The sequence below is a fragment of the Denticeps clupeoides genome, chromosome 7 (genome assembly GCF_900700375.1).
Source record: "Denticeps clupeoides chromosome 7, fDenClu1.1, whole genome shotgun sequence".
NCBI lineage: Eukaryota > Metazoa > Chordata > Actinopteri > Clupeiformes > Denticipitidae > Denticeps > Denticeps clupeoides.
Genome location: NC_041713.1, coordinates 22,106,915 through 22,122,714, shown reverse-complemented (window position 1 = coordinate 22,122,714; position 15,800 = coordinate 22,106,915). Strand labels below are relative to the sequence as shown.

General features: G+C 47.6%; 1 protein-coding gene across 1 annotated transcript; it reads right to left on the bottom strand.

Annotated features, from left to right (window-relative positions):
- Nucleotides 1-1,772: 1,772 nt before the first annotated feature.
- On the bottom strand, nucleotides 1,773-13,928 carry LOC114793867 (transcription factor SOX-6-like). Its single transcript, XM_028986003.1, has 3 exons — nucleotides 13,863-13,928; nucleotides 3,404-3,602; nucleotides 1,773-2,002 (listed from the first exon to the last, which is right to left on the bottom strand). Exons 2-3 carry the CDS (start codon nucleotides 3,582-3,584, stop codon nucleotides 1,773-1,775), a joined length of 411 nt encoding a protein of 136 aa, XP_028841836.1. The 5' UTR covers nucleotides 3,585-3,602; nucleotides 13,863-13,928.
- Nucleotides 13,929-15,800: the final 1,872 nt, after the last annotated feature.

The window sequence follows — 15,800 nt, the reverse complement described above, 5'->3', positions numbered from 1 at the left end:
ATTACATGGTCAATATTTGCAATGTTGGCCCATTTGTTTTCAAGACCTCCACAGTTCACCCTGACATGCAATCAAACAACTTCTGGGCCAAATTACATTTACATTTACAGCATTTATCAGACGCCCTTATCCAGAGCGACTTACAATCAGTAGTTACAGGGAGAGTCACCCTGGAGCAACTTAGGGTTAAGTGTCTTGCTCAGGGACACAATGGTAGTAAGTGGGGATTTGAACCTGGGTCTTCTGGTTCATAGGCGAGTGTGTTACCCACTTGGCTACTACCACCCCAGTGACTGATGGCGACCCGTTCCTTCATAATCAGTGCTTGGAGTTTGTCAGAATTTGTGGGTTTTTGTTTGTCCACCCGACTCTTGAGGATTGACCACAGGTTCTCAATTGGATTCATTTCCAGGGAGTTTCCTGCCGATGGACCCAAAATGTCAATGTTTTGTTCCCTTAGCCATTTCCTACAACATTGACTTTACCCCAGTTCCTCAGCAGTCCAATCGCTGTACCTTTTGAATAATATCAGTCTGACCTTGATGTTTTTCTCAAAGAGGCTCTTTGCTGCCCTTCTTGACACCAGGCCGTCCTCCAAAAGTCTTGGCCTCATTGTGTGTGCAGATGCCCTCACACCTGCCTGCTGCCATTCCTGAGCAAGCTCTGCACTGGTGGCACCGCGATCCCGCAGCTGAATCATCTTTAGGAGACGTTCCTGGCGCTTGCTGGACATTCTTGAGCACCCTGAAGCCTTCTTCACAACACTTGAACGTCTCTCCTTGAAGTTTTTGATGATCTGATATATGGTTGATTTATGTGCAATCTTAGTAGCAGCAATATTCCTGCCTGTGAAGAACATTTTATGTGACGCAGTGATGACTGCACGTGTTTCCTCGCAGGTAACCACGGTTAACAGAGGAAGAAGAAGGATTTCAAGCATCACCCTCATTTTAAAGCGTCCAGTCTGCTGTTCTAACTCAGTCAGCAGGACAGAATGATCTCCAGCCTTGTGCTCCTCAACACTCTCACTTGTGATAACTAGAGGATCACTGAAATTATCTCAGAAGGGCCCTTTTTGGCAGGGCTGAAATGCAGTGGAAATATTTTGGGATTAAGTTTATTTTCTTGGCAAAGAGGGACTCTGCACTTCATCTGATCACTCTTCATAACATTCTGGAGTATATACCCAGGTTCAAACCCCACTTACTACCATTGTGTCCCTGAGTAAGACACTTAACCCTAAGTGTCTCCAGGGGGGACTGTCCCTGTAACTAGTTGTAAGTCGCTCTGGATAAGGGCGTCTGGTAAATGCTGTAAATGTAAATGTAAATATGCAAAGCAGCAAGCTTAGTATGCAGTATGTATAATGACCAGTATTTGTGTCATTCTCAAAACGTTTGGCCATGACTGTAGTGCACATTCAAAAATAATGCCCATATGGTCACTATAACATTTACAGCATTTATCAGACGCCCTTATCCAGAGCGACTTACAATCAGTAGTTACAGGGACAGTCCCCCCCCTGGAGCAACTCAGGGTTAAGTGTCTTGCTCAGGGACACAATGGTAGTAAGCGGGATTTGAACCTGGGTCTTCTGGTTCATAGGCGAGTGTGTTAACCACTAGGCTACTACCACCCCGTCTGTATTATAATGAAAGAAAAGGAAACCATTTAAACAGAATCATTACAGTAATCCAGTCGAATCATTAAATCATTCAGACAGAATATATGCAATATATGAGTATTGGTACAGTAGGGCAGTACAGGATATTTCAGCCCAGTTCTTTCGGACATGGTGGTAGCAGTATGTAGTGAAAAGATCTCAGGTCAGTGTAGACAACAATCCTCACCTGCTCCTCCTGCTGCCGGGACTTCTCCATCTGAGATGCAGCCACCTTTTTCTGCTCATCATGGGCAGCCAGAAGCTGCTCACGCAGCCCGAGGAGCTGAGAGATCATTGCGGACAACTGCCTTTCCTTCTCCTCCAGGCTTTCTGAGGTACCTAAGACATTAGCATTCATTAGCACGTACCGATGGTTGCATTTGAGCTTCTTTGAAGACAATCTAATCAGCATGAGCAGTGAAAGACTGATCATAACATTTCTATAAGGGCAGCAAACTGAGGTATTCCATGAAAAACAGAGTGGGTGCATCTGATCAATTCACCAGAATACCACTATAACCACATATTTCACTATCAGTCGTACAACGCCACCGTCTGCCGCTGCTTCTGTTTGTTTTCCCGAGACACTGAATCAAGCACACAGACTACTGGCAGACCCCAGTGAAGAGACAGCAGATGAATCCTGGTTCCTGACAACTGCTAGATGACAACTCAGAGGGTTCGTTTCACAGCCACCACCACCGTTACAACTACAGCTACAGGGATCTTCAAATGGACCAGTGATATCATAATGACCACGTAATATACACCATGACACTGGACTACAATCCTATTGTACAAATCATCTGGGGGAGTGTCCCTCTCTGTATCACTCCTTCCCAAGGTTTCTTCCTTTCTTTTTCCTCTCTCATAGTTTTTTTTTGTGTGGAAATTTTCCTTGTGTGCAGAAGGGTCAAGTGTGGGGGGTGTCAACTGTAGGGCCTGTCAAAGCCCATTGAGACATACTGTATGTGATTTTGGGCTATATAAGAAATAAAGGTTGTTGTTGTTGTTGTATTAAGCGTTCTAAAGAAGAAATTGTATTTTAATTTATTTTAAAGTAATCGGGCCGTCACAGCAACTTCCAAGGCACCTAATCATGGAGTCCTGAGTAATCTCAGCTGGATAAGCAGTTACACAGCAGCCAGTGGGTGCTGCGACACTGACATGGATAAATGCTGTAAATGTAAATGTTATTTGAACATGGACGTGCCACTCAACTTCTGGTCTGTTTTTGTTTATCCTTTGTTCCCAAGTTGCCGGTTTTGTTTGTATTTATAATAAAGTCATTTTGTCCCTTCTCTGCGCCTCCTGACACTTACGTTAAAGGCCAGGTTTAAGTAAGACAAAAAGAGACTTCAGATACAGTATTAGGGGATCACCAAGACCTATATAAAACCAAAGAAAAAGCACAATAAAGGACCTTTAAAAGTTGGTTTCTAGAAGTCTATGCCTGTGTCTGTCACCTTCACTCCCTCCCCTCAGCACGACACAGTTCAATTTACAACACAAAAGTACATACAATACATACATACAACAACTATGTTTTGTGTAAAGTTTTTTTATCTGAATAAAAAAATGTTTTTCATTTCACAGTCTACCAACTTATTACTACTGCAGACTACTAAAAATATACACATTTCTCCATCTTCTGGGGAACATTTATTAAACGCATACTGAATGTGTTAACAAAGGTAGAAAAAGTGAAGCACTGAATTTATTTACAGAAGTCTCTCTCACCGTCCTGCTCAGACTTGATCATCTCCTCCAGCTTCTTCTGTTTGAGAGTGTCCACCACATCATTCAGACTTCCCTTACTATGCTCTGGTGTTCTGAAATCCAGCATGTGAAAGATTGCCCTGCACTCCTCTGACTTGTATGGAGATGCCGAGTTAATGTTTTGAGGGTGTGATGATGTCATCTTATTGTTGTCCGATTCCTGTAGAAAATAATGATTTAAAATGTTGAAAATGCAAAATTGTAGGATCAACTCTCACCAGTTATTTGTTACACAATGTTGTGACCAGCACGACTTTGGACTGGATGCTAATTCCATAGCCGCCAAAAACAGTATTAACCATCACCCTTGGTGAGCAGTGGGCAGCCGTGACAGGCGCCCGGGGAGCAGTGTGTGGGGACGGTGCTTTGCTCAGTGGCATGTCAGCGGCACCTTGAAGGACCATGATTCGAAAAGACAACCTTCTGATTATGGGGCCACTTCCTTAACCGCTAGGCCAACACTGCATACTTTGGATCATTTGGTTATCCCATCGTCACTCCATAAGCGTGAGCGAGCTCTCTCATGTTGCGTGTGCATGCAAGCTCTGTGCACTTTTATAATTAGGCACCGGGACCAATTAAGTACCGGGTACTTAATCCCTAGTGAGGTCCTTTCCTCACATGGGTTATCCTACCACTGCTATGCCGACGACAGTCAACTCATGTTCTCTTTTCCTCCCTCAGATATACTGCCATTTCATCTTAGATGGAAGCTCATCATCTAAAACTATATCCCGCCAAAACATAACTAATATTCATTCCAGCAGATTTTTGCACCACATCAGGATCTTGCTATTTACCTGAACAACTCTCCTTCTCCAACAGCCCGCAACCTTGGAGTAACTATAGACAATCAACTATCCTTCTCGACTCACATCACCAATTTCCCGCTCATGTAGATTCCTTCTCTACAATATCAGACAGATAATCCCCTTATCTGGCAACACAGGCCACCCAGATACCTGTTCAGTCTCTAGTAATCGACTGGATTACTGTCACTCCCTTCAGAGGTCTACCTCTGAATGCCATTCGGCCTCTACAACTAATACAGCACTGGTCTTCAACCTTACCCAATTCTCCCACAAATGAGTATTTTCAAAGTTACAAGTTAGTCTAAGAATTCTCTCAATGGTTACACTCATAAACGTAGGAAGCAATTTCAATGCTGAGCTCCGAATTCCAAGTCTCTTCAAGATAGACAGGAGATTCTTAAATGCTGCTGAGAGATCAAGGTGAATAAGAACCGATGAGAGTTTTGCTGATCTTGCCGCATGTAGCTTCTCAGAAACAGCCAGAAATGTCCTCGACCTGCTCTGAAGCCAGGCTGGCTTGGACGTAAGTCTTTCCTCTTTAGAGAATACTTGACTAACTTGTAACTTTCTTATAGTCTTACTTGTGGAAGAAAAAACTACAACAGGCTTATGGTAGCCTGGGACCCATTCCAGCACTAAGCCTGAGGACCAAGAGAGATGGGGCTCATGGGAGGCCAGCCAGGGGTATCCCAAAAGGAGGGTAGATGTGAGGATGGGAGTGATAAAAAAACTGGAGGGTTCCAGGTGAGTGTCCATTCGAATATGGAGGGGCATGGTCTGAAAGGTTATCGGGCCTGACGCCACTGGCTGGTCATCAGATGATGTAGAGGGGGATGATGTTTCATCTGGCGAATTCCTGACCCATGAAATTCCCCACTGCCCCTGAATTTGCTTTCATCTGCTTGGTGCCCCAATCCAGGATGGGGGGTGGGGTGTCCTTGGGATGGGGGGGAAGTAAGGCAAGAGAGATTCCTGCTACCTTTGTCTACGGGGGTGCCAAGGCCAATGTTGATTAAAGTAAGCCAAAAGCAGATAGGTAGGGTTGTTTAGGTTTCAGAGTTCAATCTTCCAGCTCACTGTCCACACTGGTCCTCATCCAACAGTCTCTGCTGAGCTGTGACTTTCTCCTACATTTTATCCAATTTGTGATCAAGAGTCACAGTGATGTTGTCCAATCTGTGATCAACAGTCACAGTCTGAGTGCCAACAGCTCTGCCCACTCCTCTGCCCATTCAGTCATACCAGCCAGCCTAGTAGCATCTGTCACCACTTTCTTGAATCTTCGATAAACTAGGGCAGGGCCTAATCCAATCATCACAAGACCTGTTATCATGGTTCCGAATAGGTCGATATCCTCAATGTTCTCCACGGAAAGAGCTGCCAAGCACACGACCCCTCCACCTCTCACAACTGTCCATCACGTAACCAGGCGCATACATTCTAGCAGGACACTCATGTTCCCCACATCTGGATTTCTCTTTGAGAAGATGCAGTCAATCGTGTTGAGAGACCAGTTGATCAAATCCATTATTTCTTTAGCTTGGAGAGCAGGGCCAGGAGAGTCTCTCAAAGTATGAGACAGTTGACTAGACAAGACGAGAGGAGAGGAGCAAGCAAGAGAGGAGCAATCCTGACAAGGTGCCACTGAGGTGCCACTGAGCAAAGCACCGTCCCCACACACTGCTCTCCGGGCGCCTGTTATGGCTGCCCACTGCTCACCAAGGGTGATGGTTTAAACACAGAGGACACACTTCACTTCTGGGACAAAAGCCATGCAGACCAATTTGATGCAGTGTGAGGCGTATGGTCTGAGGACTGACATGCTGACCCAACCCCTTCAAAATCTGCAGCAATGCTGGCAGCACTCATACGTCTCTGATATGATGTTGAGCATGTGCTCTCAACCTTTTAAGTAGACCATGGCGAGGTATGTTCTGAGTGGAACCTGTAGTCCTGTAATGATAACAAATTTTGCTGGACGATAAATTACTGCCTCAGGAATTACTGCGATAGACAATAATATTGTCATTGTGAGACAATTTTCAACTGATTTAATAATAATCGAATATTAATGCAATGGAACCCTATCAACGATAAGTAAACTTTAAAATGGACTATAAAATGGAAGATTATACAAATGGTTCTGTTACATTGTTACATTGTGATTCTGGCTTGTTTCATTTGTATGAGATTTTACCTGTAAATATTGGTAACTTTTGTGTGTTTTTCCATACGTTCTTTAGCAAAGAACATGGAAGGTAAGAGGTGTTCCTTCTAGTTGGTGCATATCAGTAATTAGTGTCATGATCATGATGCCCTTACACACATCAGAAATCAAACGTAATAAGGAGTTCAATAAAACATAACTTCTTTTGCACTTCCTTCATCTTGACTTTGTTAGAAGTATAATGGACTGACATTACAAAAACTGTCTTCACAGAGAGACAATACATACAGGAAACTCATTTTCTACCATCAGATGATGTCTGCACCAGTTATAGAGCACCGCCCTCTGGGAGGATGTGCACCAGAGCTGAGGGTTATGCACAACAGAACACATATCAGTTATTATAATAAGTAGACTGGGTTTAAACTGTGACATGTGGTTGCAGGATGTCAGCCCAAACCATAGGTAAAAACTGCTGTGGAACAGGGTCAAAACCATCCTGCCAGAATGAATGCAGCACTCTTTTCCTGTCTTTCTCTTTTGTTTGAGGTCTTACGGAATGCCACAACTTGCTGTAACATGCTTATGAAACACCAGGTCTTGGTCCAACTATCGCTGTGCAACAGGCTTCTACTGAAAAGGATACAGAACTCTGTCAGCACCTCATAGAAGGGATCACCGCATAACTGCACTGAGCTACTGCTGTGTGTGTTGGGTCGATCAGGAGTCTCCAGGAGGTCGTTGACCTTAAACATGACCTGTGCATCTGAAGAGGGAGGGGTTAGGGCTTACACTAACCCTATGGATTTGGAAAGACAATGTTTGGAAAGCTTTTTCTCTTTTCAAATAATGGCAAAAACATTTAGGATAAAGTCTGTTCATTTAAGAATAGAGAAACAGATTTCATGAGATTACTCTGCTTCCAAAATTTAAAGTCTACATTTTTTTTATATAATTCAGTGGTACCTCTCTCACCACACAGTACACATAATTCCAAGTGCTGGAAGGGCATCAGGCATATTAGCCCCTTGCTCATTCTCCATATGTCTACATTTACATTTACAGCATTTATCAGACGCCCTTATCCAGAGCAACTCACAATCAGTAGTTACAGGGACAGTCCCCCCCTGGAGACACTCAGGGTTAAGTGTCTTGCTTAGGGACACAATGGTAGTAAGTGGGGTTTGAATCTAGATCTTCTTGTTCATAGGTTACCCACTAGGCTACTACCACCCTTGTCTATATACCAGTATATACGTTTTTTCAATACTTTTATCTTTACTTTTTGGGCCACATCCCTTGTGAATAAAGTTTTATGCATTTGTGCACATGCTCTCGCCAATCATGTACACTGGGGCAGTGGTGGCCTTGCCAGTAAGAAAACAAACCCATAAAAGGAAGGCTACCAGTTCGAATCCAGAACCGCCAAGGTGCCACTGAGGTGCATTTTCATTTTACGGCAACTTTATGGCAATTACCTTATACAGAGCAACTTACAATCTGGTTCTTCTGGTTCATAGGCGAGTGTCTTACCCACTAGGCTACTACCACCCTACAGCAAAAGAAAGTGTGTGTGTGTGTGTGTGTGTGTGTGTTTATATACACACACACACACACCTGCGTAGCAAAGCCTATTAAGTAGTAGTAGTAATAATAATAATAATAATACGTAATTTTTATGGCGTCAAGTGTCACCCAGAACAACATAAAATGTGCTGATCTGGGGGCGCCATCAAGGGCTCCAAGGGCTTTAACATCCAAACCATGCATGTTGTTTTAGGATAGTAGACTATATGAATTATGTTTTTGCTTCAACAATAGAAAAGATACTGTCAGTGTTCCAATTTCCGCAATGTTATTTTCATCAGGCACAGGTTCATGTTTGCTGAATACTGTAACTTGTGCCATGTTTATTTGTGTTCTTTAATAAATCATTGTTTCCCATGATGTCCCGTCGCTGCGCTAACTTACCTCATCAGCTTGCCGATGTGACAGTATTTCAATCATTTGTCTACATTTCAAAGAAATGTAACAGTTAAATAAAAATGTTTTAGTTGGCGTCCAACTAGGGTTGTCAAAAAATGGATTCTCAGCTATTAATCAATACTTAAATGTACTATTGACTTCAGAAGTGGGGCAGTGGAGCCCTAGCGGTTAAGGAAGCAGCCCCGTAATCCGAAGGTTGCCAAGTCGAATCCCGATCCGCCAAGGTGCCTGTCACGACTACGGACTTACGGGGGAAGGAAGCGCAGAGGTCTGACATGCTGGGAAGGGGTTTTATTATAACAAACAATAAACACAAATAAAGATGGGCGCGGTGGCCGAAAACAGTTTAACATAAATCACGAACTGAAACAAACCCGTAGGCGTGTGGCGATTGCCAGAACTCAAAACACATAAAACAAAACTAGGTCAAGTTCGTGCAGCGAGTTCACGAAAATGCCAGCGACCCCGAATGGGCGGAAACTTCCGGCATTTATGGGGCGTCAGGATTGGGTTCCGGTGTGGAGCCCAGCTGCAGGCAATCCTGACAGAGCCCCCCCTCCAAGGGCTACGTCCTCGGAGCCCCCAACAGTACCATCAGTGGAGGCGGCGGGGCGGACGGCGGCAACCACAGGGCTCCTGCCCTGCTGTATCCTCCCCTTGGAGGACCCGGTCCCTCGGGCTGGCTCCCCGGCGTGGTCAGGCGTGGCGGCCCCGGTCCCTCGGGCTGGCTCCCCGGCGTGGTCAGGCGTGGCGGCCCCCGGTCCCTCGGGCTGGCTCCCCGGCGTGGTCAGGCGTGGCGGCCCCGGTCCCTCGGGCTGGCTCCCCGGCGTGGTCAGGCGTGGCGGCCCCGGTCCCTCGGGCTGGCTCCCCGGCGTGGTCAGGCGTGGCGGCCCCGGTCCCTCGGGCTGGCTCCCCGGCGTGGTCCCGCTTGGCGGCCCCGGTGCCTCGGGCTGGCTCCCCGGCGTGGTCCCGCTTGGCGGCCCCGGACCCTCGGCCTGGCTCCCCGGCGTGGTCCCGCGTGGCGGCCCCGGACCCTCGGCCTGGCTCCCCGGCGTGGTCCCGCTTGGCGGCCCCGGACCCTCGGCCTGGCTCCACGGCGTGGTCCCGCTTGGCGGCCCCGGACCCTCGGCCTGGCTCCCCGGCGTGGTCCCGCATGGCGGCCCCGGACCCTCGGCCTGGCTCCCCGGCGTGGTCCCGCATGGCGGCCCCGGACCCTCGGCCTGGCTCCCCGGCGTGGTCCCGCATGGCGGCCCCGGACCCTCGGCCTGGCTCCCCCGGCGTGGTCCCGCATGGCGGCCCCGGACTCCCGTACCTGCACACAATAATCAGGGCCGATCCATCTGGGTACGTGTGGGCCCTGTCTCCACATGTCCCCTCTGACACGTCTTGTGTCACCCCCTGCACCGCGCAGGGAGATTGTCCCAGAGCCTCCGGCGACTGTTCCAGGCACCCCAGGCTGGTGCCTTCTGGGACTATGCAGCCCCTCTCGCTGCACGGCCCTGGTGCCAAGGGGGGGGCATTGCCAGACCATCCGGCTAGCCCCTTCTGCGTCCGTTGGGACAAGCAGGCCCTCTTCCTGTCTGTCCCAGCTGGGTCCTCATGCCTACCCGGGGGCTCTATGGCGCTCCACCCCTCTGGAGGCAGACGCAGGCCCATGCCTGGCCCGCCCTCCTCACTGGCTACCGGAGGACCCAGCTCCATCGCTTCCCCACCTCCCCTCCCCTCAGGAGGAGTCCCCAACCCAAACTGCACCCCCCCAAAAAATTCTTTGGGGGAGCACCCCCCCCGGCTGGACTTAGGGGTACCTTGGGGCTCGTCCACCTCGCCTTGGACCGGTGCAGTCAGGTTGGGAACTCCCTCCCTGGGGTTCGGCTCTGCTGCTGGGTCACCATCTGGTGGACACAAAGAGGGGAAGTGGGGACACATATGCCACGCACACACACACAGACAGAGACAGACAGAAGAGAGGGTCGTCTAGTTCCCTCTCTGAGCACTCCGGGACCTCCTCAGGGGGCACAGCCAGGATCTCGGGAGGAGCGACCTTCTCGTCGCCCGCCAGTGCTTGGTCTTCTTGCCCCGGATCCTGACTGGCGCTGGATGTGGTGGAGGGGCAGAGTTCGATCCCTGGCTCAGGCTCTGGCCGATCAAACTCCGCCCTCAGTCTCTGCTGGAAGTCCCGAAAACTGCTGTCTGTCTCTCCCTGCTGCCAGAGGGCTGCGCTCCAGCCCCATGCTGACCCAAGCAGACACGAGAGGATGGTGGTGGTCTTATCAGTGTCTGCTGCCCCACTGAAGGGTCCCGGGACAATTGGGCTGTCCCACACGGGGCTGGGCACGTCGCTGGAGATGGTGGTAGGTGTGTGGTGTGGAGGGGGGTGGACGTCTTCTCCAGCAGGTGTGGGCGCTGGTGCTGCGCTGCCATTTCGCTGGGGAACGTCCGGGCAGAGGGAAGGCGGGTCGGCGACTGGAGCAGGAATGGAGGATTCCCTGCGAGGCAGTCCCGGCAGCGCAGTTGCTGGCTGGCGACCTCCCGTCGCCCTCTTCCACCAGCTTTCCTCACACTGCTGGGAGGGACGTGGGTTTCCACGGACCTCGTGACGATCCTGGATGGGCGCGATGGGCGGAGCCATCCCGGCACCGACTGCCCAAACGGCGTCATCCTGGTCGTCGTCCGTGTCCACCTCGTACCCCCGGAAGTCACATGGGTCATCACGGACGCCGCGATGATCTCGGACGCGCACGCTGGGCGGAGCCATCCCGGCACCGACCGCCCACCGAAAATCCACGTCATCATCGCTTTCGTCATCCGTGTCCTCCCACCGGTGACTCCGAGGGTCGTCCACCCTGCGGACATCCTGGACCCATGGCGCGATAAGCTCCCATGGGCAGTACTCTGGCCATTCGGGCTGGAGGCTGCCCACCTCCTCGCTGGAGGAACGCCGCCGTTGTTGTTGCCGCTTCTCACCCCCCTGGAAGTGACATGGGTCCCCACGGACCTTGCGACGATCGCAGACTGGTGCGATGGGCGGAGCCCAACTCTCGTCTCCCGTGCTCTCGTCGCCGTCCGTGTCGTCCCAGTCCACAGGGAGCCTTGCCAGCAGAGCGCAGAGTTCTTGGCTCGACATGGCGAAGATCGTGGGGGTCGCATCTTCTGCGCTCGCTGCCCACGTCACTTCCTCGCTGCTGCCGACGCCAACGTCCTCGCTCCGCCCCCTCACCCGCCGACGTTGTCGCTTCCGGGTTTCGCGGAGTTTCCCGGGGGTGACGTCATCACGTGGCGCCGCGTACCACGGCTTCTCGGGGAGAAAACGCTCCACCAGAACGGGCGGCGCGTCTCTCCCCTGGCGTCCGCGTTCGCCGCGCCGGGCTGCGTCCTTCGCGGCGTTTCTTCTCCTCTGCTTTCTACCTCTGCGCTTTTGGGTGGGTCGCTGGCATTCTGTCACGACTACGGACTTACGGGGGAAGGAAGCGCAGAGGTCTGACATGCTGGGAAGGGGTTTTATTATAACAAACAATAAACACAAATAAAGATGGGCGCGGTGGCCGAAAACAGTTTAACATAAATCACGAACTGAAACAAACCCGTAGGCGTGTGGCGATTGCCAGAACTCAAAACACATAAAACAAAACTAGGTCAAGTTCGTGCAGCGAGTTCACGAAAATGCCAGCGACCCCGAATGGGCGGAAACTTCCGGCATTTATGGGGCGTCAGGATTGGGTTCCGGTGTGGAGCCCAGCTGCAGGCAATCCTGACAGTGCCACTGAGCAAAGAACTGTCCCTGCACACTGCTCCCTGGGCGCCTGTCATGGCTGCCCACTGCTCACCAAGGGTGATGGTTAAAAGCAGAGGACACATTTCACTGTGTGCACAGTGCGCTGTGCTGCAGTGTTTCACAATGACAATCACTTCACTTTCACTAGTATTGATACTTAAATTCCAGTTTTGCATCGTGCAGTTCATGGAATTTTTTTAACAGGCAATGCAGCGGCCGGCCACTTCCCCGCCGCCACCATTATTTTAGACAGGCTGGGGTTGGGTCGGGTCGGATTCGCATGGTAAATTACCAGTCAGCAAACACATGATTGGCTGCTTGTAAATTAGTTTCGGTGATTGTTAAAGTCTTTCACGTTATAAATATTTGTATTAACTATTAATTTTTTAACAAGTGTCAATTCGATTCGCAATCCGTGGCCAAGTCATCAGGAAGACGAGCAAAGAAAGACGAGTTTTTAAGGAGCTGTACACGTATGGTCGGATTCTGTCGGGCTCTGGTCGGGACAGACAGCTGTCAGAACACAGTCCTCACTGTGATGCTGACCCGTGCCCCCTTCAAAAATGGCCATGTGAGCATCAGAACTGGACCAATCCATGGAGGCACCACTTCATGACTTATAGGAATTAAAGGATCTGCTGCTGACAGCTTGGTGCCAAATACCAAACCTTCACAGCTCTAGCGGAGTACATGCAAATGTACCGATGAAAACTATTGTTCACACTTGAACTTGTTCATTACTACATTTTTTGCTTTATCCGAACAAAAATATGTAATATTTTCAGCATTTTCATACATTTTTTTATTACCAGTAAGAGAAAACCATTTAACAGAAGGTTATCATGCATCTCTTGTTATGACAAAAGAACACCTTTGGATGCAAATCATTTTTTTAACCTACTTTTAACCTACTAAAGTATAAAAGTAAGTAGCACGTCTGGTTAAAGGTGAGTTGAGCTCAGGTTAGATTAATAAAATTGGTCAAAATAAATCCTTATTTTCCATTAGCTCTGTATAACTGGCGATTCACCATTAACATTATGATATTAGAAATGAGCGAGAACCTTCTATTCAGTGGAAAGTGGTTATGTGTAAGAGTTTGTGTGTGATCTTGTTCCTATCTTGAATGTCCCTCTTGATGTATGATTCGCATGTAATGATGCACCTTAAATGAATTAAAACGGGAGTACCAAGCCGTTTTAGAAAATGTAAGGAGTATTCATTTCATTTCATTTCAGTTAAACCTGAATGTAGTTAAATTTCACAGTTGGCAGAAAAATAAATAGTCAAGTATAAATATTATATAAACAAAGCATTTGTGCGTTGTTTTTAACAGCACCGCTTGGACAAGGACACAGATACACAGATCTGATCAGGGTCAGACTTCACTTGGACTTCATGGACTGTCGCCTGTCATCTCTGGGCTGATGTAAATTTGATGAGTTGAGAACTGAAATCATTATGACGTCATAAGCAGAACAAAAAAGGTAAATTAATCAAAAACTTCTCTTTTTCTTCAAGCCCAGCTCTTTCCTCACTGAAATAAACCTTGAGGCAACTCTTCACGGCAGCACAAAAACGTCGTTTAGAACAGTCTCACTGCTCTGACGTCACGTTTCCCCCTCAGCGCGTCATTTTCGTGTGACCTGACCATGACCTCAACGGAAAAGAAAATCTACTTACTATATTTGATCTGAGGGTGGTCAGTGCGAGGCGGACACGACTTCTCCAGCAGCGAAACCGAGCGAAACTTCGGAGAAACTCTGCGCGGACGCGCTAATTGAATCGCTGAGCACTTAACTCCACGTCGCCACCTGGCGGACGAGTATGGAACTACACTGTCCACAGACCAAATCAGGCAGATTTCCACTGCTACTGCTTTACACTACTAATACTTCTAATAAATGTTTTTGTTGTTGTTGTTATTGCCAATAAATCTGAATAATTAATTGTTGAATAAATAATTAAAAAGACGCTACATAAAAATTAATCTACTCACCTGAGTGTTTTTGGAGGTTCAGTTGTGTTCAGTTGATCTGTAGGAACGACATGTGGATGTCCAGCCGTCAGACATGAACTATTTGGGCGAGAGAGTGAGAGAGAGGGAGAGGGGGATGAGAGTGGGGGGAAAGAGAGAGAAAAAGAGCGAGTGGGGGGAGGGAGAGAGAGCGAATAACTATAGAACAAACTATGCTGGTCTGTTTTGAGATTAAAGATGCAAAACCCTCCTGAGAAAAAAAACTTGGCATTAGGAAAACGATCAGTTTAATTGTTGTGTTGTAAATACAAAAGAAGAAGAAGAAGAAAGCATGAACAGGCTTTCATTTGTTTTTGCCATTCGAAATGTGCCACCAAAATTAAATCTCTGTTCATTTTGACATCCATGCTTGGCTGTCGAAAGCTGATGGATGCGTTTTAATAGACCATGTTCACTTAATGATACATTTCCTGATTAATTATCTGTAAAAAGGCAGCTATTTCTTCATACAAGAACCGTGTTGCTTTTTCAGACTCATCTGCCTGTTTGGTAGTTTAGATTAGTAGTCATAATTCTAAATCATGACTTAAACCGTGGTCTCAAAAGGTATGTTTCATACATAATATTATTAATATTATTTATTAAACATAAAAATCAACTGAATGAAAAGCAATTCAGGTATTAACTCTAATTGCAAGTGGAATTGCTTCTGACAGACTAAATCGGTTGCTTTATAACCTAAGATGTTAACTATTTAGTTCACAAGGACTTTTAACCAAAATAAACTACCTGGCATCCTCTCGGATCCAATCCGTATCTAATATACCTGAATAATTAAGCTTTATTTTTGACAGGTAAACTTATTTTTTTATCTGCTGAGCCACCTTGAAGCACGAAGAGTCTGTAGCCTCTCAAAGTCTTCCTCCAGAGGGAGCTGGAAACCAGGAGAAAAGGCCCGAGCGCCAGAGACTCGGTTGTGAGGACTCTTACGCACACGTGATATTTTGATGCATAGTTTGATGTGAAAGAAGCGTGTCTGTGTCTCTGTCCAACAGTGAATGACCAGGCAACCCAGTGCAGCACTAGCTCTTGAACAATCTCTGCCTTTGTGTGCCATGCCCATTGGCACACAGCTTTACTAGTACCATTTCCTTTGGTCTCTCCTCTTCATAAGTGTAGTTCAGTTTTCATTCATGTTCCGGCTGTGGACAGAATAAAAGGGGCCTCGGTTTCAATTTTCCAGATTGCATCACTTCCGTTTTCCCTGCGCTTCCCCTACGAGGCGACGCAACTTGTGTCGGCCTGCTTTTTGGTGTTAGTATTTCTATTTTTTTCCTGTTTTGTTTGTCATTATTCATTGTAATTCGCTTTGTATGTATTTTTTTGTCAATAAAATACTTGTACTTGTTAAATTCCTCCGTTTCATCTTAGAAGGTTTTTGCCTTTTCTTTACTTATGGGCCGTACCCCTGGACTGTACATAATACAGTGTTGGAAATAACCTAGAGAGAAAAGCATTCTGATGATCCACAACACCATAGACTTCTAGCTACCTACTGGCCTGGAGTAGTATTACATTTAGAATAAACCTCAGAACTCATTTCCCCCAGTCTAAGAAATTAACTTCACCTAATAAGAACAGAA

Bases quoted from the DNA above. Each gene is read 5' to 3' on its own strand.
- LOC114793867 (XM_028986003.1), bottom strand. From the start codon at position 3,584: ATGACATCATCACACCCTCAAAACATTAACTCGGCATCTCCATACAAG. The intron at 2,003-3,403 runs GTGAGAGAGACT...CTAATGTCTTAG, and splicing joins GATCAAGTCTGAGCAGGACG to GTACCTCAGAAAGCCTGGAG.